Below are 27,423 nucleotides of genomic sequence, written 5' to 3'. Positions count from 1 at the left end.
TTCACGTATTTTATCTCATTTAACAGGACAACCCTGGAAGGAGCTTACTATTATTATGCCTATTTTACAGATAAGAAAAAAGACAGAGAAAGTAAGCAATGGAGCAAGACTCAAATCCAAGCAGTCTAAGGTCAAGAGCCCATGCTCTTTGGTTGGAGGCTGGGGGTGGGAAGCCTGGACTTGAACTGAATCCCTCCCAGGCTATTCTTTCACGGGTCACTGGGCCAATAGAAAGCTAAAGAGCTCTAACGGAAAGGTCCCCTGCTGGGCTGGAAGGCTCCATACCTACCACAACACCTCTGCTGGTGAGACCCCCTCAATCAGCGTGTTGGAACAAGCCTGCAGCACAACAAACCTGTAGGTTCTCGGGGAGGGGGGGTGGGGGGAACAGGTGCCCCCACCAACCACCTACTCTAGCACAAGAAACAGACTTTTTCCAATAAGCCAAAATATCAATAGTGATTAAAAAATATGTGTTAATAGTGATTATCTTTGTTGTGAACACGAATTCCCTTAGCTTTTCCTTTTATGCTTTTCTAGTTTTCTTCACTGAGTTTGTACACCTTTGAGTAAGGAAAAAAGTCTTTTCTTGGACCAAAACTAGAAGCAAGGAAGGAAGGAAGGAAGGAAGGAAGGAAGGATAGAAGGGAGGAAGGAAGGAAAGAAGAAACCTAGCAAACCTTGGAGTTCATACCTAAAGACTGCACGACAGTTAAAAATGGATAGAGAGGGCACAAATGAGCTATGGAAATAAGGATTTAATTTGGACTCTCTTTTTCCATCTTATTTTTCCCTGAGCTAATTTCATAAATCAAAAGCTGTCAACCACACCTCAGTCAAGAAAAATATTTCAAACTCCCACATCACGGGAAGAAATGCTAGTACTGAACATTTTACCACAAGCCCTCATCGAAAGCAGGAGGAGTACAGATTAGTTCCAAAGGGAAAGACGGGTCTTCAGCCACTGGCAAATGTGTGTATATGTGTTTAAGACAGAGAGCTCAAGAGAGATAAAACTGGTTAATAGAAAGTTTATTTCAGCCAAGAATCCCCTTAAAAGGACAAAAAATCCTCTCTGATTTGGTACTCACAGCCCACAGCAGAGGGCTGTATCACTCAAGAGGCAGCAGGCTGTGTGGGCAGCATAGAAAATGCGACCTCAGTCCTGTCACACACACAGGCTCCAAAAAGCCCATGAGCACGTCCAGTCGAGGGCTCCTTGTCCCTCTGCAGAGCAGCTGGGCATGACAGCAGGGTGGGCCCCACTAACTCCCCCTGACTCCTCCCTCCCTTCCCCGAAAGGGCATGCGGTCAGAGTTGAGAGAGAATAGTTTCAGAAATGTTTAACCACTAATGATAGCAGCTTGCCCTGAATGATGGGCTGCAGCAGGGCTGGGATTAGCCTGGAAACCAGGGGCAGCTGGGACCACTTGGCGTGAAGTGCTGCCTCCCTGGCCGCAGCTCACTGCCACCTCCGCCCTCCCCCGCCAACACACACACACACACACACACACACACACACACACACACACACACCCTTATCCCCTCCCCTCAACACACACACACACAAACCCCCCCACCCTCAACACACACACACACACACACACACACCCTTCTCCCCTCCCCTCAACACACACACACACAAACCCCCCCACCCTCAACACACACATACACACCCTCCCCTCTCCCTTCAACACACATGTACACACACCCTTCCCCCTCCCCTCAACACACACACACACAAACTCCCACACACACACACACACACACCCTCAACACACACACACACACACACACACACACACACACACACACACCATTGCCCAGATTCTTCTCTTGCCCCAAATCGGGAGTTACTACCTTTTTCACCTTGAATTACCTTTAATAGAAGAGTCTCAAAGAAGAGAAGGTCTCAACATTTAAGGAAAATCTTCCCTTCAGCAGTTTCCTCTCTTGGAGGATTCACTCAGCCCTTACAAGATGGGACTGTGTCGTGATTAAAAGCTGGCCCAAATGTTGAAACCACACACCATAAGCCAAAATAGTATCAGGACAAACGCGGGACGATGGGGTGGAGATGAGCTGGGCTCCACCACAGGCAGCCTGGCTTCAGCTCTGCCAGTGACTTCAACTTTGGCCCGATCCTGACACCATTTTGAGGGCGGGTGGGCAGCAGGGGTCGGTCGGGTGGGGGGTTATGCAGCTCCTGTGGTAGTCAGACGAAGATGGAACAGCAAAACTCCACAAGCAGTTTCAAGTCACCTAGTTACAGAGACTGAGTTTTCTTCACAGCATGCCCTTCTCAGAATGCTGGCATGTCCTCACCTAAGTTCCTCTCTCAGAAACTGAAGCCTCCCTAAGAAGTCCAGTCAGGGCCAGGGCCCTGGAAATCTGTCTCCACACTCCTAGAAACAGATTTGTGGCACATGAGGTCCCCCAGACAGGGCTCTGGGCTGTCCCCTGGCACTCAGGCTTTGCCATTCACAGAGTTGGCCTCGGTCCTCAGCTGCACCCTGAGAGTCACAGCCTTGGTTGCTTTGGGACCTCTTGTATCGCTTTTCATGAAGTCCACTGAAAAGCAATCAATTATTATTTTCCTTTTAAGTTTTATTGATTTATTTGGAGAGAGAGAGCACACACAGGCGTACACTCAAGCAGGGGAGGGGCAGAGAGAGAGGGAGAGAGAGAACCCCAAGCAGGCTCCGCACCATCAGCATGGAGCCAGACGCAGGGTTTGATCCCACAAACAGCAAGATCATGACCTAAGGTGAAACCAAGAGTAGGACGCTCAACCTACTGAGCCACCCAGGTACCCTTCATCTATTGTTTTCTGAGCAATAAGCCCTATTCTAGGACTAGCAACAAAACAGAAAGGGTGCCTGGAGCTTCCGGATCAGTGAACATGTGGAGATGTGGGAAGAGCGGCGTGCCTGGAAAGCGCACGGAAGCTCGGCACCTTCCCCCACACCCTACCCTATGCATCTCTTCCATCTGGCTGTTGATTCATATCCTGTATCGTACTCTTCAGTAAACTGGTGAGCACTAAGAAACAAAACCGGAAAGAGTCCCTGATCTCAAGGAGCTTACATCTTAGTGGAAATGGGGCGATTTGTAATTTTGCTCAGACACAAACTTGCATCACACCCTACAATGCTGACATGTGAGAGCCACTTGGCCAGTGAGTGAGCCTGGCTGACAACCTGGCACTGTCCTTCCAGTGCAGCTTTGTTGACCATCATCACATGGCAATAGTTGATGTGGAGTACTTACATAAAACTTTGTTTCCTTGGTTAAAAAATAAGGAGGGCAGCCCTAGCATTGGTACCATGAGTGAAAACGAAATGAAGAGTCCAAAAAAGTGATGCCTTACAAGCCAGAACACAAAATTTTTTGCCAAGTTAAAAGTGGAATTCAAATTTGGTAGTGGCTCACAATTTGAGATTATTAAGTCTATCATATCCTTCACATGGAAATGGATTTTTAAAAACAGTTAGTGACTTCATCAAAATTCAACATGCCTACCCTTCTAAAAACATTAGCCAGAAAACAAAAAGACAATCCAGAGACTGGGGAAAAATATGTGCAAAATACATATCTGATAAAGGACTTAGATCCACAATATATAAAGAACTCTCAAAACTCAGTAACAACAAACCAATATAACAAATAATCAAAAGATTTTAACAAACGTTTCACCAGAGATGATCTACAAATGGCAAACAAGCACATGAAAGATGTTCAACATCATTAGTCATTAGGGAAATACGAATTAAAATCAGAACGAGCCACCATCACATGCGTGTCGGAACGGACACTAAACAGACAAAAAACTGCCAGTAAAAAGTGCTGAGGAGGATGGATGCAAGCAAACTGAACCTCTCAAACACTGCTGGAGGGAATGCAACATGGTATAGCCACTTTAGAAAACGGTTTGGCAGTTTCTCATGAAGTTAAATAATGCATTTAGCATACAAACCACAATCCTACTCCTACATATTTACCCAAAAGAAAGGAAAATACAGGCTTCCCCAAAACCTCTAGGCAAATGTTTACAGTGACTTTCTTCCTTATTTCCAAACTTGTAAACAACCCAAAGTCCTTCAACTGGTGAAATCGACAGACTGTGGTACATCCATACAAGGGAATACTACTTAGCAAATAAAAGCAAACGAACTACTAATACACGAAACAACATGGATTTATCTCAAATGCACTACACTAAGCAGAAGAAGGAGGACTTTAAAGGCTACAGTTTGTCATTCCATTTTTATAACATTTGGGAAGAAGCAAGGCAAACTATAGGCAAAGAAAACAGATTTGGTGTTTGGCAGGGCTGGAGGTAGTAGGAGAGGCTGACGACAAAGAGGCACGAAGGAACTTTTCAGGGAGATAAAACTGTGTACGTCTTGAGTATGGTAGTGGTTACCAGATTATATGCTTTTGTCAAAACCCACAGAACTGTATACTGCAAAGGATGAATTTTACCGTGTATAAATTATATCTCAGTAAACCTAACTTAATAATTTTTTTAAAAAATCAATCTGTATATTTCAGCCAATGTAAATAAAAACAGTTCATCACATGAGAAAAAATAAAAGTGAGCAAAAGTTTTAAAAGACAGGTAACTATAGTGTGAGGATATGCTCAAAAAAATACAGAAAGCAAGAATCTTGATAAGAATGTACGTCAGGCGACATTCAGGACTCTCCAAACACTCTGTATTAGTAAATGTGAAAATTCTTCAAAGCATAGGGACACATCTCTCCCAAATGTCAAGAAGTCCCGGCTGACTGGATACCAAGCACTGAGCATAATTTTCTATCTTGGTAAAAGATGCCAAGACACAAAACGGGTTCTTTGACCTCCGATTCAGGCCCATCAGTATTTGAGCTCCACACAAGAGAAGTTTCAAGGTATAACAACTAATAGTGAGCTAACCTCCACTTAAAAAGACAAATCAATGGGCGCCTGGGTGGCTGTCAGTTAAGCGTCTAACTTCAGCTCAGGTCATGATCTCACAGTCTGTCAGTTCAAGCCCGGGGCCGGGCTCTATGCTGACAGCTCAGAGCCTGAAGCCTGCTTTGGATTCTGTGTCTCCCTCTCTCTCTCTGCTCCTCCCCCACGCGTGCTCTCTCTCTCTCTCTCTCTCTCTCTCTCTCTCTCTCTCAAAAATAAACATTAAAAAAATTTTTTTGATAAATAAATAAAATAAATCAAAAAAACAAATCAAAAAACAATGTAGACATTAAAAGCACCTAATAAACCCTTTTCACATTCCAATCCAAGGAATCGATATGTGCCTGGATGACCTGACCCAAGATGGTGTCTGTCCTGCCCCTCTTCCAAGGCCTCTTAACTGGGCATTGTCTTTTAATAGCAGCATGGAAACAAAACTGAGTGAGGCTGGGCCAGTTTCCAGTAAGACAACCAGCAAAAAAACAGGCTCTTAAAATAGAAGCACAGGAAAAAAAAAAAAAAAAAAAAAAACAGGGGAATTGGTGATGGGAAAAGAAACTGTTTCCACCATGGAGAGAGGCATCGACAAGCAAACCTGCTCCTACCTACCCCCTCCTCAATTCTTCCTCCCTGTTCAAATGTGGATTCGAGGGGGGGTGGGGGGAGGGCAGCCATAGGGAAGGGGATAAGAAGGGGAGGTTAAAAGGGAAAGGCGCAATTAAGAGTTAAAATGGGACCCTTCCAGTCATTCCAAGGGTCATTTACGGCTCTGTTCCACACCCTACCTCTAGGCTGCCAGCCTCTGAAATGACAGGAAAGGTAAAAATAAAACTGCTGCCAAGTCCATTCTACGTCCCGGAAAGACAAATGATTTACTTCTGCCCAGCCTGGAGTACAGAGCAATCTCCCCAACAGTGGCAGCTCTAGGAGACTAAAAGATGCATCTTGCAAGAGAACGTAGGATACATTTTGATTCATCTCACCGAATTCCAGATTGCAGGTTGGGAACACTAGAAGAGAATGCTCAAACACCCTCCCACACTTGAAAGGAGCTAAAGCTCACGGGAAGTAGTCACTCCCCATTCCGCCCCGCTCGGTGCTGCAGCGGGTGACTGATGTGTCCCACGGCCTGAGACGGCACAAGGATGTAGGACGCTCAGGCAGCCAGCGCTGTGGGCCGCCGGTCCCCATGGACACGTAGTTGGAATCTGCATGGGGGGACCCTGAAAGGGATGTGGAGCCCCGGCTTGTGCAGGTAAGCCAGAAGAGCGTCTCCACCTTCTGTCTACTGAAATCGTTTGAGTGTCCCCTGTGCTACAGCCTCAGACCAAAAAGGACTACGTAGGACCCTGAGGTACCAGGGTCAACGACACACTCGGGTGTTATTTCTAAGTGTTCTGACACAGCATATCACAAAGGCAGAAATCCAGCAGGAGTGAGGTAAGCTCCAAAAAGAGTATGTTCCTTGGACATTCCTCAACACAATGCGCCAAATTGCTCCTGAGGAAAATTCAGAGGCTCTGCTGATCTGTTCAGCTGGCACACTCTTCTCTAGAAGCCCGATCCAAATCTTGGTCTAAACGTCCCTCATCTCCCAGGCTAGAGTAAATTCTCTTGCATTCTCTCACAAGGCATTCTAATTTTCCCTTTATGGCACTTGTATTTGTAATTGTATATTCGTTTGTTTATTTGTTCAATGTCTATCTCCAGTAAGGTCCATGAGGTCAGGAACCATGTCTCTTTTGTGTACCTTTGCATAACCAGCACCCAGCATGTGCCTGGCCTTACAAGAAGGCGCATAAAAATATTTGCTGAATGAATAAAAGAAGCAGGCATTCAAGTTCAAAAGCACTCTTGGGCCTGTAATCTCTAGTACCACCAAAGTTCTTTGCAATCCACTCATCACCTCCTCATCTCCTGCCATCCCTTTAGAGAATGGAATCCATGCCAGGGGATGGAATCCAAAGTCTAGCAGATAATTGAGAAGTATCAGAGCTACTGCCTTCCAGAAAGACTAACTCTAAGCATCCTGTAAAAACGTTCTCTAATATCAGCGTCTAAAAATAAAAATGATTTCACAGACCCATTTTATGCCCACATACATATACTAAAATTGTGAGACAATCTTCAAATCCAACCAGATTCTACGTGGGTTTTTATGTGTCCCAGCTGTAATTTTGAAGCACACGCCAACAGGTAAAGACTAGGCAAGTGAATAACATGACAGTTAAGAGAAATACCTTCTGTGGTAGGCAGAATTTCTAAAACGACCCCGCCTCCAAAAGATACCCCACCCTAATGCCTAAAACCAGTGAATGCAACAAAACTTCACACCCTTGATAATGTTATATGGCAGCTGACCTTAATAAAGGGAGGTCACACAAGCAAGCCTGATCTAAAATTAGCATGCTTTCTCTGGCAGGTGTGAGAAGTGGGGAGCAAAAAAGAACATCAGAGCAATTCAAAGTTCAAGGGGGATTTGACACACCCTTGCTGGCGTGAACATGGGAGTGGGGAACACGCAGGTGGCCTTTCAGACCTGAGAGAGGCCCCAGTTTAATAGCCAGTAAGGAAACAAGGACCTGAGTCCTACACCCACAAGTAACTGAAGTCTATCGACAACCTGAAAGAGTTTTGAAGCAAATACTTCTTAGACTTTCCTGATAAGAATGCAGCCAGGCGAGGGAGCCTACGTGGCTCATTAAGTTGAGTGTCTGACTCTTGATCTTGGCTCAGGTCTCGATCTCACGTTTTGTGGGTTCCAGCCCCACATCAGCACTCTCGCTCACTCTCTCTCTCTCTCTCTCTCTCAAAAATAAACATTAAAAAAAAAAATCTTTAAAAACAAAAGAATGCAGGGGCACCTGGGTGGCTCAGTTGGTTAAGTGCCCAACCTCAGGTCAGGTCATGATCTTGCGGTCCATGGGTTTGAGTCCTGCATCGGGCTCTGTGCTGACAGCTCAGAGCTGGAGCCTGCTTCAGATTCTGTGTCTTCTCCCTCTCTGCCCCTTTCCCACTCGTGCTCTGTCTCTCTATCTCAAAAATAAATAATAAACATTAAAAAAAAAAAAAGTTTAAAAAAATAAAAAAAGAACACAGCCTGGCCAACACCTTGATTTTGACCCTGTGGGACCCTGAGGAGACAATCCAGCCAGCCAGCCTGTGCTGTTACAGAAGGGTGAGCTAAAAAATGTTACTGTTTTAAGCCCTAAGTTTGTGGTGATTTATTACACAGCAATAGAAAATCAATACATCCTCCCAAACAAATAAATGTCAATTTCCACAGAAGACGATACTAATTTTTAAAGATATGGCTAGGTAATAGCCTTGGCCCAAATTCTTGCTGACCACCCTGTTTCACTCTGATTTCAGAAGGCCTTATGCAGGTATGGCTTAGCTCTACGCAATCAGGGCTCATCTCCTAGGAACAGCATTTCTGTGATGCAGCGTCCTTTATGAGATACACGTTCTTAAGATTCAACAATTGCTTGTAAATTTGAACAAACGATATATAAGTGAATTGTTACTATTCTTAGTGGGTAAGTAACATTCTCTTCTGCTAGAATCCAGGTACAGGGACTTTATACATTCTTTTTCCCCAAAAAGACATAATTATGTGTCAAGCTATGTCTGATTCCAGTGCTAACCGCAGAAGTTGCAAGGATTTGGAAAGAATAGTCCATGTGAAGGGTTCAATACAGAACTATCAGTCATGAAGAAAAAACAGAGGACACAGGAGAGACTGAGAGAGCAGTGGCAACCCACCACGCTCTTGGCGGTTAGGCTCAGCCTTAGAAAGCACAAGGCAGTCCTGATAAAAAGTCTCCCCTATACCCAGGGCCCCTGAGATCATCACTTCTCAGGAGTTGTGGCACCAAGGAATGTAAACTAGGAGCAAGACCCACCCCGAAGTTTCGGCAAATAAGGAGCAAGAACACAAGACTCTTTCAATTCAACAAATATTTATTGAGCTGCCGCTACGTGCAGCAAGGCGCTATTCTAGGCTCTGCTAGGGACAGGCAGAGGGATGACGCACACGTGCCTTTAGCATGGCATTTGGCTGAGGGTCTGGCACCACTCCCCCTGCACCCTCTGCCCCTCCAAGAAGAAATAAATGGAGAAGTAACTCCTCAGTAGTCTGCAATTCATTCTTTCCTAAGTGTAAAGCAAAACCGAACGATGTGATTTAAAATAAAACTTTTTTAAACCGTTTTTAAAGGTAAAATTTTAAAAAATTAAATTAAAAAAAAAAAGGAACAACAAACCAACCTGGTCTTACTTCCCCCGTCTCCTTCACAAAATAACAATTATTTGTACTACATCCTACTCAATGTTTTCACTAATCTCTTTTTTTTTTTTTTTTAATTTGTGTCATTTTAGGGGTGCCTGGGTGGTTTGGTCAGTTAAACGTCTGATTTCAGCTCAGGTCATAATCTCACAGTTTTTAACTTCGAGACCCGTGTCGGGCTCTGTGCTGACAGCTCAGAGCCTAGAACCTGCTTTAGATTCTGTGTCTCCCTCTCTGCTGCTCCCCTACTCGTGTGCACTCGCACGTCTTCTCTGTGTGTGTCTCTCTCTCTCAAAAATAAATAAACATTCAAAAACCATAGTCATTTTGTCATTAGAACTTAAACCTTCAAAGGCCATCTATCTATACAATAGACCCAACACAGAGACACGCTAAAAAGTAAAGCCAAACAAAATCTTCACAGAGGGAGCAAGTCCTTGGTCTCTCCACACCCTTCACACTGCTGGATGTAGACTTTCACACTCCATTATCAAATAATGAGCAAACCAAAGATGACTTCCACTCATCAAGATAAAGAAAAGCACACCTAAGGCAGGTTTAACGTGGCAAGTCAGTCTAGGGATAGGAAATAAAGAAGGCAGGACACACAGAAATGAAAAGGCGAGAGGATGATGAAAACGACTCCAAGGACATCACGAATCAAAGAAAGATATATGGCCTGGGACACTTTAAAGGTAGATGCTATCATCCTGGTGTTTTAAAAATTCACCTGAATGCCATCGCAAATAACGCTACCTAACATACAAGGACCAAAAAGGTTGAAACTAAATGGGCAGGGAGGGGCACCTGAGTGGCTCAGTCAGTTAAGAATCTGACTTTCCACTGATGTCATGATCTGACAGTTCTCGCGTTTGAGTCCCGCATGGGACCAAACTCCCCTCCACCCACCCCCCTCCTTGGGGTGAGCCCTGTTTTCTCTCCCTCTCCCTCTTCCTCTCCTTCTCCCTCTCCCTCCCTCCCTCTCTCTCTCTCTCTCTCTCTCCCCTCTCCTTCTCCCTCTCTCTACACCCCCCCCTCACTCACTTGGGTCTTACTCCTCCTCAAAAACAAACAAATAAATAAATAAATAAATGGGCAGGGAAAAATACATGCCAAGCAAATATGAAACAAAAAGGAAGCTGGGACAGCTATGCTAATGTCAAACCAAACAGATTTTTAAAAATAATTTTTACAAATCGGGTGTAACTTACACAGAGTAAAATTCACCCTTTTTAAGGGTACTGTCTAATGAGTTGTAACAAACGTATACAATCGTGTTACCACCACCATATTCAAGACACAGGGCATTTCCATTCTCGGTGCCCTTTTGCAGTTAATCCCTCCCATCAGTTCCTAGAAACTGCTGATTAGATGTCTATCCCTGTAATTTTGCCTTTTCCAGAATGCTATAGGCTACAATTCAGCCTTTTGTGTCTGGCTTCTGGCACTCCACCTGATGCTTTTGAGTATCATGTACGTTGTTGTAGATTGTTCCTTTTCACCATGCAGACCAAATAAATTTTAAGAGAAAAAGTACTAAAAAAACAGAGGATCATGAGATCAGGACAAAGTTCAATTCGCCATAAGTCATATTTCAAATTCATAGTATGAGCCAATAAAATGACCTTAAAATGCATAAAACAGAAGTTCATAGACATGATTTGGCCCCATCTAGTGCTGCCCCCCTCTCCTATTTTCCCACTACTCCCTCCACACCAGCCAAACCAGCCTCCCCACCACTCTTCCAGCTCCACGGGGCTCTGCAGAAGCCATTCCTCTGCCCCAATAGTCTTCCTCCCACATATCCTCATGGCCAGCCCTCATCTTCTTCAAATCTTTGCAGAAAGGTCACCTTCTTAATGATGACTCACTTGACTGCCCCATTTACTACTGCATCCCACTGCTCTATAATATATGCATATATATGCATATATATGTATATGTGTAATATATATACATATATATGTATATGTATATTTCCATGGATCAGATTTATTTTTTAATCAATAAAGATTAAAAAAAAAACCGAAAAAAGAGGATCACTCTAATATTCTCCATTATTATAGAAGCCAAGGCACAGAATGTTTCCAGAAAGAACTAGTCCACGAGGTAAACCTGCAGAAAGGTCAGGTGAGCCTCTGTGGCTGTAATTTTGGGGGAAAGATAGAAGCAGATGCAAGAATGAAGTGAACTAACACATAAAGGGAAATAAAGATGGGAGACCCAAAGAATATTGAGACCAATATCTTCACTATATTTTTAATAAGTTTTTTTTTTTTTTTTTAAGTCTATTTATTCATCTTGAGAGAGAGAGAAACAGAGCACAGGAGCAGGACAGGGGCAGAGAGAGGGAGGATTGAGAATCCCAAGCAAGCTCTGTGCTGTCAGTGGAGAGCCAGATGCAGGGCTCGAACTCAAACTGTGAGATCATGACCCAAGCCAAAGTCAAGAGCCGGACGCTTACCCAACGGAGCCACCCAGGTGCCCCTATATTTTTAATAAGTTAAGGGTACATGATAACTTCAGGAACACTGTGACACATGAAGCATAATGCTATATAAACTCTGTATTTCAGTTCCGTAAATATTTTTATCTAACACAAAACTTAAATATAGAATTGTTTCAGTGTTTGAAGTGCATCATTCTATCAAGGCTACGGAGTATGCCATTGTAAAGACACCCACTAAACTAAATCCCAGGGGCGCCTGGATGGGTCAGTCAGTTAAGCGGCCAACTTAGGCTCAGGTCATGATCTTGTGGTTTGTGAGTTCAAGCCTGGCATCAGGCTCTGTGCTGACAACTCAGAGCCTGGAGCCCGCTTCAGATTCTGTGTCTCCTCTCTCTGCCCATCCCATGCTCATGCTCTGTCTCTCTCTGTCTCTCAATAATAAACGTTAAAAAAAACAAAAAACTAAACCCCAAATCTCCACTTCCATAGAGCTTGGCAATTTCAAAAGGAGTCACTGAGTGCCCACAGAATCCTAAAGGAAAAGTCTAACCTCATCATGCCACACTATGCCACCAAATGGCTTAAGCCCCCCTCTCCCTGCCATCCCCATCTGTCCAAAGCATCTGCCATCAGTTCTGTTCTGCTTCTTAATCACCACATACCCAAGCTGCCTAAGCTCCCAGGACTAAAAAGTCATTTCTCCAAAACCCATACTCTCTTTATTTGCTTCTCTGTATATCCTGTCCCTTTCAACCACAATTTTCTAGAACTAAGAAATCCCAGAATCCAGATACAGATATAATTAAAGTAGAAACACCACTGCTGTGCCCTCATTGTGGTGACCCTTATACTGGCCCCATAGTCCAATATCAGAAATACACTTTGTTTTGCTCTGTATCTCTTCAAGTTTGGTTTTCATTCCTGCCCCTAAGGATACACTTTCAGAGTGTGACTGCCCCAGGGCCACACGGTACTACCTTTTCACAGACGCTGCCAACACCAATCTCAACCATTATGGGGGATGCCATTTTAAAGTGACAGCTTCATAAGCTCCTCCCCTCCTGCATTTCTTATTTCCTTGAATAACATCACAATCTAAGCACCGAGTCCTCTCTATTCCTGTTCATCCTTCACCCCGTCTCATTAGTCAGTCACCCAGTCCTGCTCAGTGATTACACCTCCTAGGTATTTCTAGGTATTTCTCTTGACTTCTCTCCATTCTGCCCACTGCCCAAGGCCAGTCATCAATTCCTTACTCACCAGTTCCCTACAACAGTCCTCCTCTTGGTCCCTGGTTCTAATTTCTTTTTTTTTTTATTTTTTATTTATTTATTTATTTATTTTAACATTTTATTTATTTTTGAGACAGGGAGAGACAGAGCATGAATAGGGGAGAGGCAGAGAGAGAGAGGGAGACACAGAATCTGAAACAGGCTCCAGGCTCTGAGCTGTCAGCACAGAGCCCGACGCGGGGCTCGAACTCACGGACCGCGAGATCATGACCTGAGCCGAAGTCGGACGCTTAACCGACTGAGACACCCAGGCGCCCCCCTGGTTCTAATTTCAACCTCCACTGTGGCAGACATCCCCAATCTCTTCTATTCTACAAGTATCCCTGCTTCTGCCTACTTGCTCAGGGGCCAGAAGACCCTTAAATTCCCTTGCAGCTAAATTCTGGAAGTAATGCAGATTATACGAATGAGAAGTTCTTGCAGATTTGGAAAGCAGAAAGAAAGCAGAGGCCATTCCTCTTGTGGTCCTGATGACTGGCAGGGGCTCCGGCAGCCCCCATTCTTTATACCCTGGCCACCAGCTTCCTGTGTGTGAGGCAGCTGTAGGGGCAGAAACAGTTTCCCAACATGTGGATTGCAGATGCAGGGCTGTGACCTTAAAACCAAGGATGGGGAAGGTCATGCTTCTGTTCTTCCAGCCCATACAAAGGCTTCTGTAAACACTTAATTCCACACATTTAATCCCTTTCTGCTCAAGATACCTCGAGTGGCTTCTATTTGAGTGACTTCTATTTCCTGCAATGAACCTTAACTGATACAACTTCAAATGTATCCATTTGATATTTTCCTGAATAATGTATTACAGAAATAGCACATCATGCCCTTTCTCAAAATTCAGTGGTTCACTATCTCCAAAGAATTTAAAAATCTAAAGTTTTGGGGCACCTGGGTGGTTCAGTTGGTTAAGCGTCCAATTCTGGCTCAGGTCATGTTTCATGGTTTGTGAGTTCCAGCCCCCCCGTCGGGCTCTGTGCTGACTGCTTGGAGCTTGGAGCCTACTTTAGATTCCGTGTCTCCCTCTCTCTCTGCCCCTCCCCCACTCATACTCTGTCTCTCTCTCTCTCTCTCTGAAAAATAAAAAAACATTAAAAAATTATTTAAAAAAAAAAAAGTCCTCAATAAAGCATAAAGGCCCTTTATGAATTGGGTCTCACCTTCTTACCATCTCCTATAGCAGGGATCAGCAAACTGCCTATACAAGGCCAAACAGCAAATATTTTATGCTTTGCAGACCGTCCAATCTCTGTCACAACTACTTAACTCTGCCACTGGGGCATAAAAAATGGCCATAGACAATATTTAAATGAACGAGTATAGCTGTATTCAAATAAAACATTACTTACTAAATAAATAAATAAAATATTATTTACAAAAACAGGTTATCAAGACCATAAAGATAAGCCACAGACTAAAAGAAAATGTTTGCAAAGGACATATCTGATAAGGAACTGATACCCAAAATATACAAACAACTCTTAAAACTCAACCATCAGAAACCACCCAGGGGCGTCTGGGTGGCTCTGTTGGTTAAGCGTCTGACTCGATTTTCACTCAGGTCATGATCTCACCATTGTGAGACTGAGCCCCACATTAAGTTCTGTGTTGGACATTGGGTCTGCTTGGGTTTCTCTCTATATATCTCCCTCTGACCCTCTCCTCCACTCTTGTTCACTCTCTCTCTCCCTCTCAAAATAAATAAATAAATAAATATTTTAAAAAAAGAAAAGAAACCACCCGACTAAAAAATAGGCCAAAGACCTAAAAAGACACTTCACCAAACAACAACAACATAGGTGACAAATAAAGCTATGAAAACATGCTCCACGTCATCTATCATCAGGAAAATGCAAATTAAAACAGCAATGAGATACTACCACAAAGTTATTAGAATGGCCAAAATCTAGAACACTGATAACACCAAATGTTGGTGAGGATACAGAACAAGAGGAACTATCATTCACTGCTGGTAGGAACATAAAATAGTACAGCTACTATGGAAGACAACCTGGTAGTTTTTTACAAAACTAAACATACTTTGGGAAGCCTGGGTGGCTCAGTCAGTTAAGCATCCAACTCTTGATTACAGCTCAAGTCAATGATGTCATGGTTTGTGACTTCGAGCCCCCCATTGGGCTCAGTGCTGACAGAGCAGAGCCTGCTTGGGATTCTCTCTCTACCCCTCCCCGGCTCATGTGCATTCTCTTTCTCTCTTCTCTCTCTCTTTCTCTCAAAGTAAATAAACTTAAAAAAAAAAAAAAAAAAACTACACATACTTTTACCATATGTTCCAGCAATCACTCTCCTTGGCATTTACCTCAAAGAGCTGAAAGTATGTCTACAAAAAAACCTGCACACGGATGTTTCTAGCAGCCTTACTCATGACTGTCAAAACTTGGACGGAATCAAGCCTGTCCTTCAGTTGGTGAATGGATGAATAAACTGTGTACATCCAATGGAATACTATTCAGCACTAAAAAGAAATGCACTATCAAGTCATAAAATAACATGGAGGAAACCTAAATGCATTACTACTAAGTGAAAGAAGCCGATCTGAGCTACATACTTTATGATTCCAATGATATGACATTCTAGAAAAGACAGTCTTCCGGAAACTATAAAAGAATCACTCGTTGCAGGAGTTGAGGGGGAGGGAAAGATGAACAGGTAGAGCACAGAGGATTTTTAGGGCAGTAGAATTATTCTGTATGACAGTATAATGGTGGACAAGCGTCACTATAAATTCATCAAAACCCAGAGAATGTACAACAACAAGGGTGAAATGTAATGCAAACCACGGATTTGGGGGATGAGGATGTGTCAGTGTAGGTTCATCGACTATTTAACAAATGTGCTGCACTAGGAGCACCCAGGTGGTTCAGTCGGTTAAGTGTCTGACTTTGGCTCAGGTAATGATCTCTGTACTGACAGCTCAGACCCTGGAGCCTGGAGCCTGCTTCAGATTCTGTGTCTCCCGCTCTTTCTACCCCTTCCCTGCTCGCACTCTCGCTCTCAAAAATAAATTTTTTTTTTAATGTGTTGTGCTAGTTCGGGATGTTAAGAGTAGGGGAGACATGTGTATGTGGGGGCTGAGGGCATATGGGAAATCGAAATCTCTATACCTTCTGCTCAATTTTGCAATGAACCTAACACCGTTCTTTAAAAAAAAAGAAAAATAGGGGCGCCTGGGTGCCTCAGTTCCTTAAGCGTCTGGCTTTGGCTCAGGTCACGGTCTTGCGGTTCATGAGTTTGAGCCCAACATCGAGCTCTATGCTGACAGCTCGAGCCTGAAGCCTGCTTTGGATTCTGTGTCTCCCCCTCTCTCTGCCCCTCCCGACCCACACTGTGTGTGTCTCTCTCAAAAATAAACATTAAAAAAAAAAGTAAAAAAAACAAAAACAAAAAAACAGGTGGCATCCTGGATCTGCCCTGTGAACCACAGTTTGCTATAGCTACCAGCCCAAATATCTTACATATGGACATTACCAACTAGTTAACATTTCCTCAGATATGCTAAGTTCTCTTTATTCCGCCTTGTCTCCGCCCTGCTGCACTCTCTTCCTGGAATGACTTCCCTTACCCTGATGTCACTGGTCTGCAAGCTCCTTTCAAAGTACAGCTCCAACGTGGGAGGTGTCCCCTAAATCCCCCAGGTGGATTTGGGTACACCGTCCACTATCCTCCTCTTGCATGTGAACTCACCACCATGGTGGGGTCCATCGCCCTATCCTAATTATCACCTATATGTCTGTCTCCTGCTAGATGCCACAGTCCTTGATGACAGGGACCACGGCTTTCTATCTTTGTATCACCACAACATAGCTCAGAGCCTGGCATTCCTGTGTGTGGAACAAATACTGCCTTTAATTGCAGAGAGCTGCCTTACCTTCTCCTAGCTCACGAAAAGTTCCCAACCAGCTTTCTGGCACACACCACACCTCTCTAGGCTCACAGAAAAGAAATGCCCAATAACTACCTATAAAATGAAGAGATAAGTATATAGTACTGTATAGTACATAGTTTTAATTGGTATAAAATTAATAAATTAATGTATAAATGAATGTAATTAATCTCCATGACTACTTTTCAATGCCTTGCTTTGACAATGCAGTAAGACTACTGTCCACAGTCTCAATCCTATTCCATCTAAACCAACTACTCAGAAGAGAGTCCCTTGTAAGCAGGGACTGTGTCTTAGTTATCACTGAAGGAATAAATGAATTACACTAATTTCTCTTTTTTTTTTTAATGTTTATTTATTTATTTTGAGAGAGAGAGTGGGAGCAGGGGAGGAACAGAGAGAGGGAGAGACAGAGAGAACCCCAAGCAGGCTCCATGCTGTGAGAGCAGAGCCCAACGCAGGGCTCAATCTCATAAACCGTGAGATCATGACCTGAGCCGAAATCAAGAATTGGACTCTCAACCAACTGAACCACCCAGGTGCCCCACACTTAACTTCTCTGCTTAATCCTTTTGCTTCCTCAGCAATCCTGAGGATTGGAAGTAAAAGCTGTTGGGTGGGAGGCTTGAATGAAAATTGTAAAGGTGTTCAGTTGAGCTTCATGCCGACAGGGTGACATCTCTAAATAACCGTGGTTTCAAATCAAGTAGCCTTTAGTCATCTCAACTGAAGGGGAGGTTAACAGTGGCCAGTGATAACTGAGAGAATGGCCTAGTGCCCAAAGATTCAACTCTCATCCTGTCCGTCCCTCTGTCCCCATTAGCTTTGCTTCCCAAACCCCCCTGGTCCTCCCAGGACTCCCAGCAGCGTTCCCAGCAGACGCACGCCTGCTTGAGTTTATTTTTCTTTCCTTTCTGGGCTAGGCTGTCTGCAGACACAGCTGATGGGCTATTTAGAGCTCACCAGAGACCTTGGGGCTTTGTAAGTCTCTGAGACTACAGCTCTTTTAAATCTTCAGAGGTCATTAATGCCAAGGCACGGGAGTCCATAAATTTGATATATTTTTATCAAAGCAGAATAAAAAGAGAAAGAGGAAAGGAGGGAGGATTAAAATTCCATCACAAGAGGTTCTGAAACTTTTGCACGTAAGAGAATCACAGGGGAGCACGTTAAAATGCAGGTTCTGACCGACGCTGGCCAACACTCACAGCTGATGATGGACATAAGCAAATTCAAGGCTTCTATCCCTTCACGCCAAACACACATATGCATATACATTCGTGCATGATCACACATGCTCTTACACAAAACAGACATGTACACACGGAATGAAGGAAAATTAATTGCCGAAGCCCCCTTACAGCTCCTTCAACAAGATCTCTTTCGGTCTTCAGACCTATTAATGAAAAAGTTCAGTGCATTCTTCCCTTTTGGTCTCCCCATTTCCCTACGTAACTGTGGCAAATCTAGAGGGGCTCCTGGCTAGGTACCCAAGTCGGAGGAAATCTCAGGCTGTGCTTAGAGGAGCGGCATTGCTCACACACCACCTTGCGGGTCATCCAGGAGCTGGCTGCACCTCAACTCCCTAGCTTCATATAACCGCGGCACGGGGAAAAACTCACAGGTGACGACGCATCAGCCAAGTACGGAGGGACTCAAACATCCTGACTGTCTACTCTCCAGTCTTGAATTTCACGCCCATTTCTAACCAAACAGTGACTCTGACGACAGCTGCCACTACCGGTGCGGACCCCCTTCTTTCCCTGCACGTATGCCCCGCTGCTGGCTTCTGTGGTTCACCGTTCGCCCCTCCCATAGTTCCCAAGACACTGCACGGGACCGTCGGACAACAGACGACAGTCTCTCTGCAGATGCCCCCTCCACTCTGTCCTCGGTCTTTCCCTCTCCACACACGGACCTCTCTCTCTGAACTTCCCGTGATGCTCATGGTTTGTCTGTTTCCCACACAACCCGTACGTATATCACAAAGACTGTGACCTCGCCGTGGAAAGCAGAAGCCGTGTCGCGTGCAATGTGTGCACAGCACCAGGCACATCTCACATCTTCAAAACCTGAATTGACTTAGGCATGGCTCCCAAAGCCAGCCCTCGTTCCAGCAACATAAAATAAACGCTGGGGGATTATTAAAGGGTGTGGTAGGCCCTCCCTGTGCCAGCCAGCACACACTCTCCCAGGGGGCTCCTTTGCACACCAGGAGCTCGCCACTGTCGGACTGGAATGAGGAACACTGGCTGAGGACGCAGCGCAGCATGGCACGCTGACAGAATCCGGGGTAAGCCACGTAATCGCCCCCACTCCAGTCAAACGCCGAGGAGTGTTAGACCAGCCCTCTCAGCCCACCAAGACTAGTGCCGTTCTGACACGTTACCTGGCAGTGGCCAGCCTTCATCTGGAACCCACTCCCCCAACTCCCAAACTCAGCTCTCAAGCCTGGGAGAGAGTTGGAACAGGACAGGAGCATGACCTCTGAGGCCAATGTGGATCACTGACTTAGAATCATCGGCCACTGTTACAAAGACAGACTGCGCGGAAGAAGTAAGTGATCATTACTGAGCCTGGAGAAATCCTAAATTCTGAAATCTGTCTGCCTCAACAGCAAACAACAGTTTCTCCAACCTAATACCATCGCTGGTCAGTTTTCTCAGGGTGACAGAGGCTGCTTTTTACTTTTTTATTGTGAAATATGCCAGGTAAACAAAGGAATATATTAAATATATATTTGGTTCTAAGAAGAAAAGGAAGATGAACACTCGAGGACCCACCCCCCCACATTCACAGTGCCATGAAGTTTCCAAGTTTCCTCACTTTACCCATCTCCGCCCCCACAACGATAACCATTCTACTGAATTCAGGGTTAATTATTCCTTTTCATTTTTTTATGGCTTTACTCCCCATGGAGGTATCCATTAAAAAATATATGTGGTTTAGTTTGACATTTTTTAACTTTATATAAATTACATCATACTATAATTTTCCCCCCAGTGGCCTGCTCCTCTTGTTCAACACTATGTTTCTGAGATTCCCCCATATTGAGGCAACTATCTTTCACCCCATTTTTACTATGGGATAGTATTTCATTCTAAGACTACACACAATTTATGACCTTAATGCATTCTTTATTCAACCAGACCCATGTGCTGCACACTAATATGGTATGTCTATAAATCAAGTTATGCCACATGGGTCGTTGGTGGCAATCCCATGCTGGCTGCCATGTGGCAGACCAGATGGTAAATAACTAGAGATGTTTCACCCAATTATTCTTAAACAGTGGATAAATCCCACTCAAAGAGTTTGGAGGTCATGCTTGGCAAGCAAATGGTCCCTTTGCTGGATGAACTTGGGTAGATGAACCTCTAAGTAAAACCCTTACATGGTTCTGGTTCTAAACCTTAATAAAGTAGGAGAAAGGAGAGGAAACAGCTGTTTGACACTGCAGTGTTAACCTTTCTGGGCACATCAGAGCATCCTTAATCATGGTGAGTGGCCCCCAAGTCCAGGAAAAACCTACCCGTCTGACAGCAAAGGCTAAACATTTAGTCCAGAGGCAGCAGGGAGAAGCCCATCCTCCCTGCCCCAGGAAACCAAGGACAGCGGAGGATTGTCCTTGAATCCTGAAGGTTTCATTCATCACCCTCCTAATTACAGTCCTTGATGCAAAAAAAATCAGCCATGCCACACTTCCCAGCTTTGGGGGTCAGGAGGGGCATACAACAGACTCTCCAGAGCAAAGGAACCTCCCACCACTCTCCCTGAGCACGCCCCATAGGCAAGCCCTCACACTGACATAGCCCATCTCCGTTATTTCCTACAATGAGCTTTTGAGGCAGGCGATATCCCCATTTCACATGTGAAAAAAACTGAGGTGCTGAGAGGTTTAGCGGCTCGTCCGATATCACACAGCAAGTAAATGAGAGGCCAGGATTCAATCTGTATTTTCTGATTTCAAAGCCCCGCACCCTTGTCCAGTCAACTACCCCGCTACCACTGCTCGTGCACACCATCTCCTGAAGTGCGGCAGCAACGGGGGAAAGGAGTTCTCAGTGACACAGAAGACACTGCCTTCAGATGATCCTTTCACAAGTGTTTGCTATTGAACGGCAGCAGGCTCCATGTGAACACAGAATAAATACTTAGAAGGCAGAGGCCTGTGAAAACTCAGAGGCCATGTGTAGAAAAGGCTACAGGAGCTTAGCAGGCCAATGTGGATGCCCACACGGCCCCAGCTACTTGGAAGGCACTCTGCCCACCAATAATTAACCAAAATCAAATGTCTACCATGTGTGATGGGCAAAAATGCATCCAATTTTCTGCTGGAAGTCTGCTTGCTGCCTTAAAAGACAGTAATCCTCAGCACTAACAATGACAAAGAAGGGCTACTAGGACATGTGAATTTCAAGATTAACTAGAGAACTTCAGAGAGCAATAAATAGGTCAAGAACTTAATTCCAAAGTTACTAAGAGCCAGACTCTGCCTTCCAGCCCCCAAATAAGTGACATCAGTCACATATGACACAAACTTTCCGAGTCAGCTCAAAGACCAAGATGGCAGCTACTAGTGCCAAAGCTAAGAAGGCATCGCTCTCAGCGGGTGATGTGCTGAGGTGTTCTTCTCCGCCGGCTGCTCACTACCAAAGAGATTCTGTTCTCTCTAGTTCTGGGTGCTCCTCAGGCCTCTGTTGACACAAAATTTGCCAATTATATCACTGGTCTTTACCCTGTGACACTTGCCTGTTTATCCCAACTTATAACTCATCCAGTGAGTCGAGAAAAAGTGAATGGTCTCCAGGGCGGGAGGTAACACCTTTGCAGAGGCTTGGAGAAAAGAGAACAGGAAAATGGCACCCTGGCTTCTAGTGACGCCACAGACAAAAGATCTAAACATCTGACTCTCTCTTGCTCCTGACACCTGCCTGGCACCGAAACTGTACAGACCCTCAAAACCACCACATCCAGTGAGGCTGATGGCTGTCATCAGAGGGATCATTTGAGACGCTGTGGGTACTGGCTGAAATCATACTGTGTTTCTCAAAGCATTATTCCCAATCCCTGGGATTTGTTCCAGAAGATTTTTACTAGTTTTTTATCTACTCTCTGCAGGTAATAACGATTTACAAACTGCACTCATATGATTCTTTTCCTTATAATTTCCTTAAAGTTTTTGGGGGTTTTATACACTGTGATAAATAATAAAAACAGGTTCCCAACTCCCTCCTCCCCACCTCTCTAACATACCTAAAACTATTCTCCTGTCTTGGAATTCAGTTGCCAAGGAAATGAGTTCGCACCATTAATACAGGTATAAGACAGGCATGCAGGAAATTAAGTCACTCTCGATATGTATAATAAGTCTAATATAATTCAGACTTCCAGTTCAGGAGGTCTTAATCAATAGCCCAAAGGGAACCATGGATCACCCCCAAAAATAGAAACGCACAGACAGAAAATCTCACATACAAAGAACCATTGCTCTAAACATTTGCATGTACATCCTAAAAGGATAACTGTGGTCGCTGACCCTGAATCACAAAACACTAGCCAAGCTCTGTTTGGCGGCTCTTAACCAAATAACCAGTTTAGCCAGTCCCAATCTCTGACAAGGAACCCCTGACCATTCTGAGAATCCTGAGTTCTGTACTCCCCCCTCAGCACCTCCTTAACACACTGAGTCAGGGATAAGCCCTCTGGAAATTTCCAACAGTTTCTAACATAAACTGTTCCTCGCCACCTCCCAACATGTTTTCCAATAGCTCTGAGCACCTTCCCAGCTCCTCCTTGTCCACAAGCGGGGCGGGGCGGGGGGGGGGGGGGGGGCGGGGGTTGGGGGAGGTTGTCTTACCGAGATCTCCCACCAAAGCAGTTTGTGCTGGGGGGCTGGTGCCGGTTGTCTGGAGCGACAGCTGTCCCGCTGGATTCTCTTGAAGGTGGCTGGGATCCTAGACAGGGGACCCATCACAAGAAAAGACAGAAACATTGAGAAGCTCAGCCCTGGTTTGTTTGAGATTGTGGCTCAGGAACAAAGTTCACTCCATGCGTTCGGGTTATCCACCACACCTAGCAAGCCACGGCCTCCAGCTCGAACAGGCAGAGGGACAGCCAGATGAGATCTGACTGGGGCCCCCACACAGAGGCGCTCAAACCTGGGAAACAGCTCTTCTTCTCCAAGACCTTCAAGAACACCTCAGGCACTTCCAAGCAACTTGCCTTGTGCACTGAATAAACTTCAGCTGCACCACACGAGACGCAGAACCCATGCTGACCGTGCAAAGTGGGAGCAAGGAATCAGGGCACTGCACTCGTCCATATCACAACCAGAAAGCTCTTAAAAAGCCAAATCAGATTCAATTCAAATCAAATTATGACACCGTTTTGCTAAAAACCCCCTCAACAGCTTTCTGCTTCTTAGGACGAGGTCCAAAGTCCTCACCAAGGCCTTCGAGGCTGGGTGGTCTGAGCCGAGCTGCCCTTGCAGCCTCGCCAGCCACCACTCTCCTTCCTGCTCTCCACGTTCCACCTGGCCGCCTCTGTTCCCACTGCAGGCCGAGCTCTCTCCCACCTTGAAGCCTCTGCACAAGGGACCCCTCGACCTCTCACTCAGCTACCCCACTCCTGCACCTCCCCACACCTCCCCCTTGGCCCGTCTAATCTCTTCAGCTCTGGTGGGTCTCAGCTTCCTCAAAGAAACCCTCCCTGGTCCCCAGCTGAAGTGAGACTTCCCGAAAGTATGGGACTCTCATATCACCCAGTACTTTTCCTTCATCACTTTGGTCACAATTACAGTTACATAATTATTTCTGCACCTCCTTGTTTCATGTCTAACATTCCCACCTCCACCAAGTAAATCAGAAGCTCCTAGGAGTAGAGACCATATGAATTTTGCCCCCACCATCTGGCTAGCACCTGGTCCAGGACCTAGTACGTACCAGGTGCTCAATTACGGATATACGTGCAGAATGAGCGAATAATTCATGTTTCCTCCATGCACCAAAAGTACCCAAAGCACCACTCAGTCCAGGGAGGTTTCTCAAGTCAAGGCCCATCCAATCACTGAGATTCCACCCTACTGCCCTTGCATTAGAATTCAAATCTCACTCCCTCAAAGCTACAGAAAGCCTGTTTGGGGCCTGGAAAGTGCCACAGTTACATCACATTTAACGAGAAAAATTATGGAGAAACCCAGCCCATCTCAGACCTCAGACTTCATGAAATAATTTCCTGCTAGATCCAAAGGTGACTAATTTCAGAGTAGATCAAAAGAAACAAACTGCCCTCGTTCAGGACAGAGTGGGAGATACTCCAATTTTCCTGCCTCTGTCTCTATTTTGCTAGTGTGAATCTCTAAGACACACAGCCCCCTTTCTCACCCAATACTGTCTTATAAAAGACACCTTCAAGCTCCTCCAGGAAGTTTAACTGTATTGGGAAGAAAAAGGGGCCCCAAGTAACATTTAATAAAGACATCTTATTTTCGAGAGCCCGTGTGGGATGAAAAGATATTTTCTCTGCTCTCAAAGCAAACTACAACACACTTACAAAGACCTGGCATTTATTTTGGTCCTTTATCAGAAAGCTGTCCTTAAAAAATCATGTCACAAGTTTTGATCATGCGAAGAACTGCTTAAGAGGAATCAGGGGGCCAGGACTGGCTGAGCGATACCCAAACCCAGGTACCTGGTAGAGAACCAAGCCCCGGGCACCTCCTCCTACTCCCACCCAGGCCTGCCCCGCCCCATCCCGGCACAACCCTGGGGAGCAGGGCGGCACTCACCGTCTGTCACGGCACTGCCATTAGGCACGCTTCCCAGATCAACAGTTGGCCCGTCCAGGAAAATTGTCAGCTCACCGCCCGAGACAACACCGCCTTTGTTCTCCGTCTGCAGGTTCAGGGTCAGCTGCGTGTTCTCCACTGTTGAACACAAAAAGCAACAGGGATGGAGTAAAGCAAATGCACCCCACGTTAAGACTGGGTAAGTTGTAAGCCCTCATTTAACCTACTCTGGCGTCCCCGGCAACATTTTCCTGCATCTTCAAATATGCCTCGGGGCGTGGAAAGAAGAATGGGAAGGAAGAGGTCTAATCGTCATCACTGTTGTATTAGATGGGTGGGAAAAGGCTGTACTCCTATTTTTCAAAACAAAACAAAAACTCCTATTTTGTATCATTGGGTTAGCTACCTAATTTCTCCACGACTTCTTTGTCTGCTTGTACTCGAAGAACCATGAGAAGAGCAAAGAGAAATTGCTGGCATCCGGAGGAAGGAGTCACAAGCCAGCAACCCCCCTGCCCATACAGACAGACAATGGTGGCAAAAAAAAGAGAAACAGGTCAGGAGACCCTGAGGCAGTGTCATCAGGAGTCATCTCTAGATGAAGGATTTGCAGGGGCTTCTTCTCTTATTTGTGTTAGAAAGTATTACTTGTTTTGAATTTTCACTCCTGAGGAGGTCTCACTTTGAAATGAGGAAAAAACGTTAAGCAATGAAAGTTTAATAAAGGTAAGTCAGCTCCACAATCGTCCCGTGGCCCTGGGTTAGTCCGTAAGGATAAACCAGCCACAAAGGGGGTCTACAACCGAGGTGGGAAGGCACCTCGGAGTCACCCAGCCCCTGGGACACCAGGCAAAGTCAGCCCTGTGGGCAAACAAGAAGAATCGCGGAACCACAGCAGAAAAAAGGAACAAACTGATACGAGACAGATGCCCCAAAGCCTACGTGGGCTAGAAACCGCGGCACAAGCGCCCCCCGACTCCCCACCAGCAGGCCCGGCCACACAGAACAGCTTCCACCCAGTTACTGCTCGGGAGCTACAACCTCCAGCTCAGGGCCATTCGGTAATTACCAAGAGAGCAGCGTTTATGAGGATTTCCAAAGGGCCTTCCCACATCTTACAAAACCAGACTACAAAAGAGCCACATACTCCAACCTCCTTCCCCACCCACCGCCCACCAAACCGCCACTTTATTTTATCTCTGAGTTGCCACTAGATTATTATAAGCTATCTCCCTGGTCCTCTAGAACAAGGCAGGGTATGCATAAATAAGTATCTCTATGAGCACTTTCTAGAAACAACCTCTCCCCCCAACTAAAAAAGCCTGTCCCAAATCAAAATACAGACACAGTCCTTTAAGAACTTAGGAAAAGTCTGGATCAATTCAGGATCTACTATAATAATGTGGGAACCAGTTACCCTTTGGGTTTTCAAGTTCTCCTAAGTGTCTCTCCCTTACCTTAATCTCTCTTCCCTGAAATGGATCTCTCCAAATCCTTTGGAGTCTGTTGCTATTTTCGGTCACTTTCACTCAGGAACTTGGTGAGTTCCAAATATTTATATAAAATAACACTTGTAATCTGAAAACTAGTTCCTTCAAAAGTCCAGCAGTCACGAAAGAACTGAGGCCTTTTGACAACCAGCACCCTTTGCCAGCCATGCAAATGAGCCACCTTGGAAGTCAAGCCTCCAGCCCTAGCCTTGCTTTCGGATGACTATGGTCCAGCCAATGTATGGACTACAGCCTCATGAGAGATCCCTGGCCAGATTTCCCAGCTCAGCCACTCACAAATCTTGACCCACTGAAACCAGGAGACAACAAACGTTTATTATTGTTGTTTAAAAGAAAAGTCAAGGGTGTCTGCCTACTTATTATGCCGAGATCCAGGGCCCAAGTAGAGCACAGAGTTCAGGAGGGGCGTGTGCCAGGGAGACTGGGTTCAAATCTCACTTTTACTACGTGGTGCTTGTAGCGTTGTGCAAATTACTTAACATGAGCACCAGTCTCCCCATCTGGAAAACAGGAGCACCCCATGGGCTCCTAATAAGCTGTCATTTTTATTATCTCCCTGTTGACTTTCCTGTTTCTAGGCTGAAGAGTCCCAGTTCTCTTGGTCTACCTTGTTCACTGCAAAGTTGCGCCTCTCTTGACCTTTTGGAGCCTTTTCTGGGTTGCAGCAACAAACTCCAAAAAGTCTTCTAAGGTGAGCTACTTAGAAGATGAACTGTTTTCTCATCTTGTTTCCAGGACACTTCCTAAAGATGCCCATCCTTTTGGATTCAGCACACCAGCCTTGGAAATGTGCTGGGATGAGTATTCCAGAAGGGTTCCGTGATTCCTTTCTTAGTGCCTCAAAGGCCATTATTTTACAAATGTAGTGTGGGCATGTCGTCCCCTCCTTTCTGGAGGGATGATAATGCTCAACGGGAAGGCAGAGGCGGCCCAGGCCTCTTGTTGCTAATTTCAAGCTCCTGACAGTCACACTGCCATGGTCCTCTGACAGCAGCCACAGGCGTAACTTGACTTTTTCTCTACATGGTCTCATCTCAAGGCTCCAACTTAGCTCTTCTCTTCTGTTTACCCATTAATCATGTCCAGTAGAGTCATTATATACCAGTAGGCTCAGAAGCTACCTTGCGACGCCCTGAAATACATTTTATCTTCAAAAAAAGCCAGTGGGAAGGGACGTCTTTCCCCCTTCAACAAAACTTGGGAGACCATAATGCTCCACTGTTCTATTCGCTAAAAAGAG

General features: G+C 45.2%; 1 protein-coding gene across 2 annotated transcripts in view; it reads right to left on the bottom strand.

The window, feature by feature from the left end:
- Window positions 1-27,423, bottom strand: part of WWP2 (WW domain containing E3 ubiquitin protein ligase 2) — a 151,288-nt gene that overhangs the window by 60,571 nt on the left and 63,294 nt on the right. Inside the window, exons 1-3 of one of the 2 annotated variants that reach the window (XM_078438936.1) lie at window positions 24,900-24,917; window positions 24,673-24,810; window positions 22,744-22,840 (exon numbers count right to left, since the gene is read on the bottom strand). In XM_078438936.1, coding sequence (XP_078295062.1) covers window positions 22,744-22,840; window positions 24,673-24,810; window position 24,900 — 236 coding nt within the window. In that variant the 5' untranslated portion in view covers window positions 24,901-24,917. Of the gene's footprint in view, window positions 1-22,743; window positions 22,841-24,672; window positions 24,811-24,899; window positions 24,918-27,423 lie in introns of those variants that run through there. The other variant, XM_078438935.1, reaches the window with a different exon arrangement.

The sequence above is a fragment of the Panthera onca genome, chromosome E2 (assembly GCF_046562875.1).
Source record: "Panthera onca isolate mPanOnc1 chromosome E2, mPanOnc1 haplotype 2, whole genome shotgun sequence".
Lineage (NCBI taxonomy): Eukaryota > Metazoa > Chordata > Mammalia > Carnivora > Felidae > Panthera > Panthera onca.
Note: the sequence above shows the minus strand (reverse complement) of the source record. Positions and strands in the feature narration are given on the sequence as shown.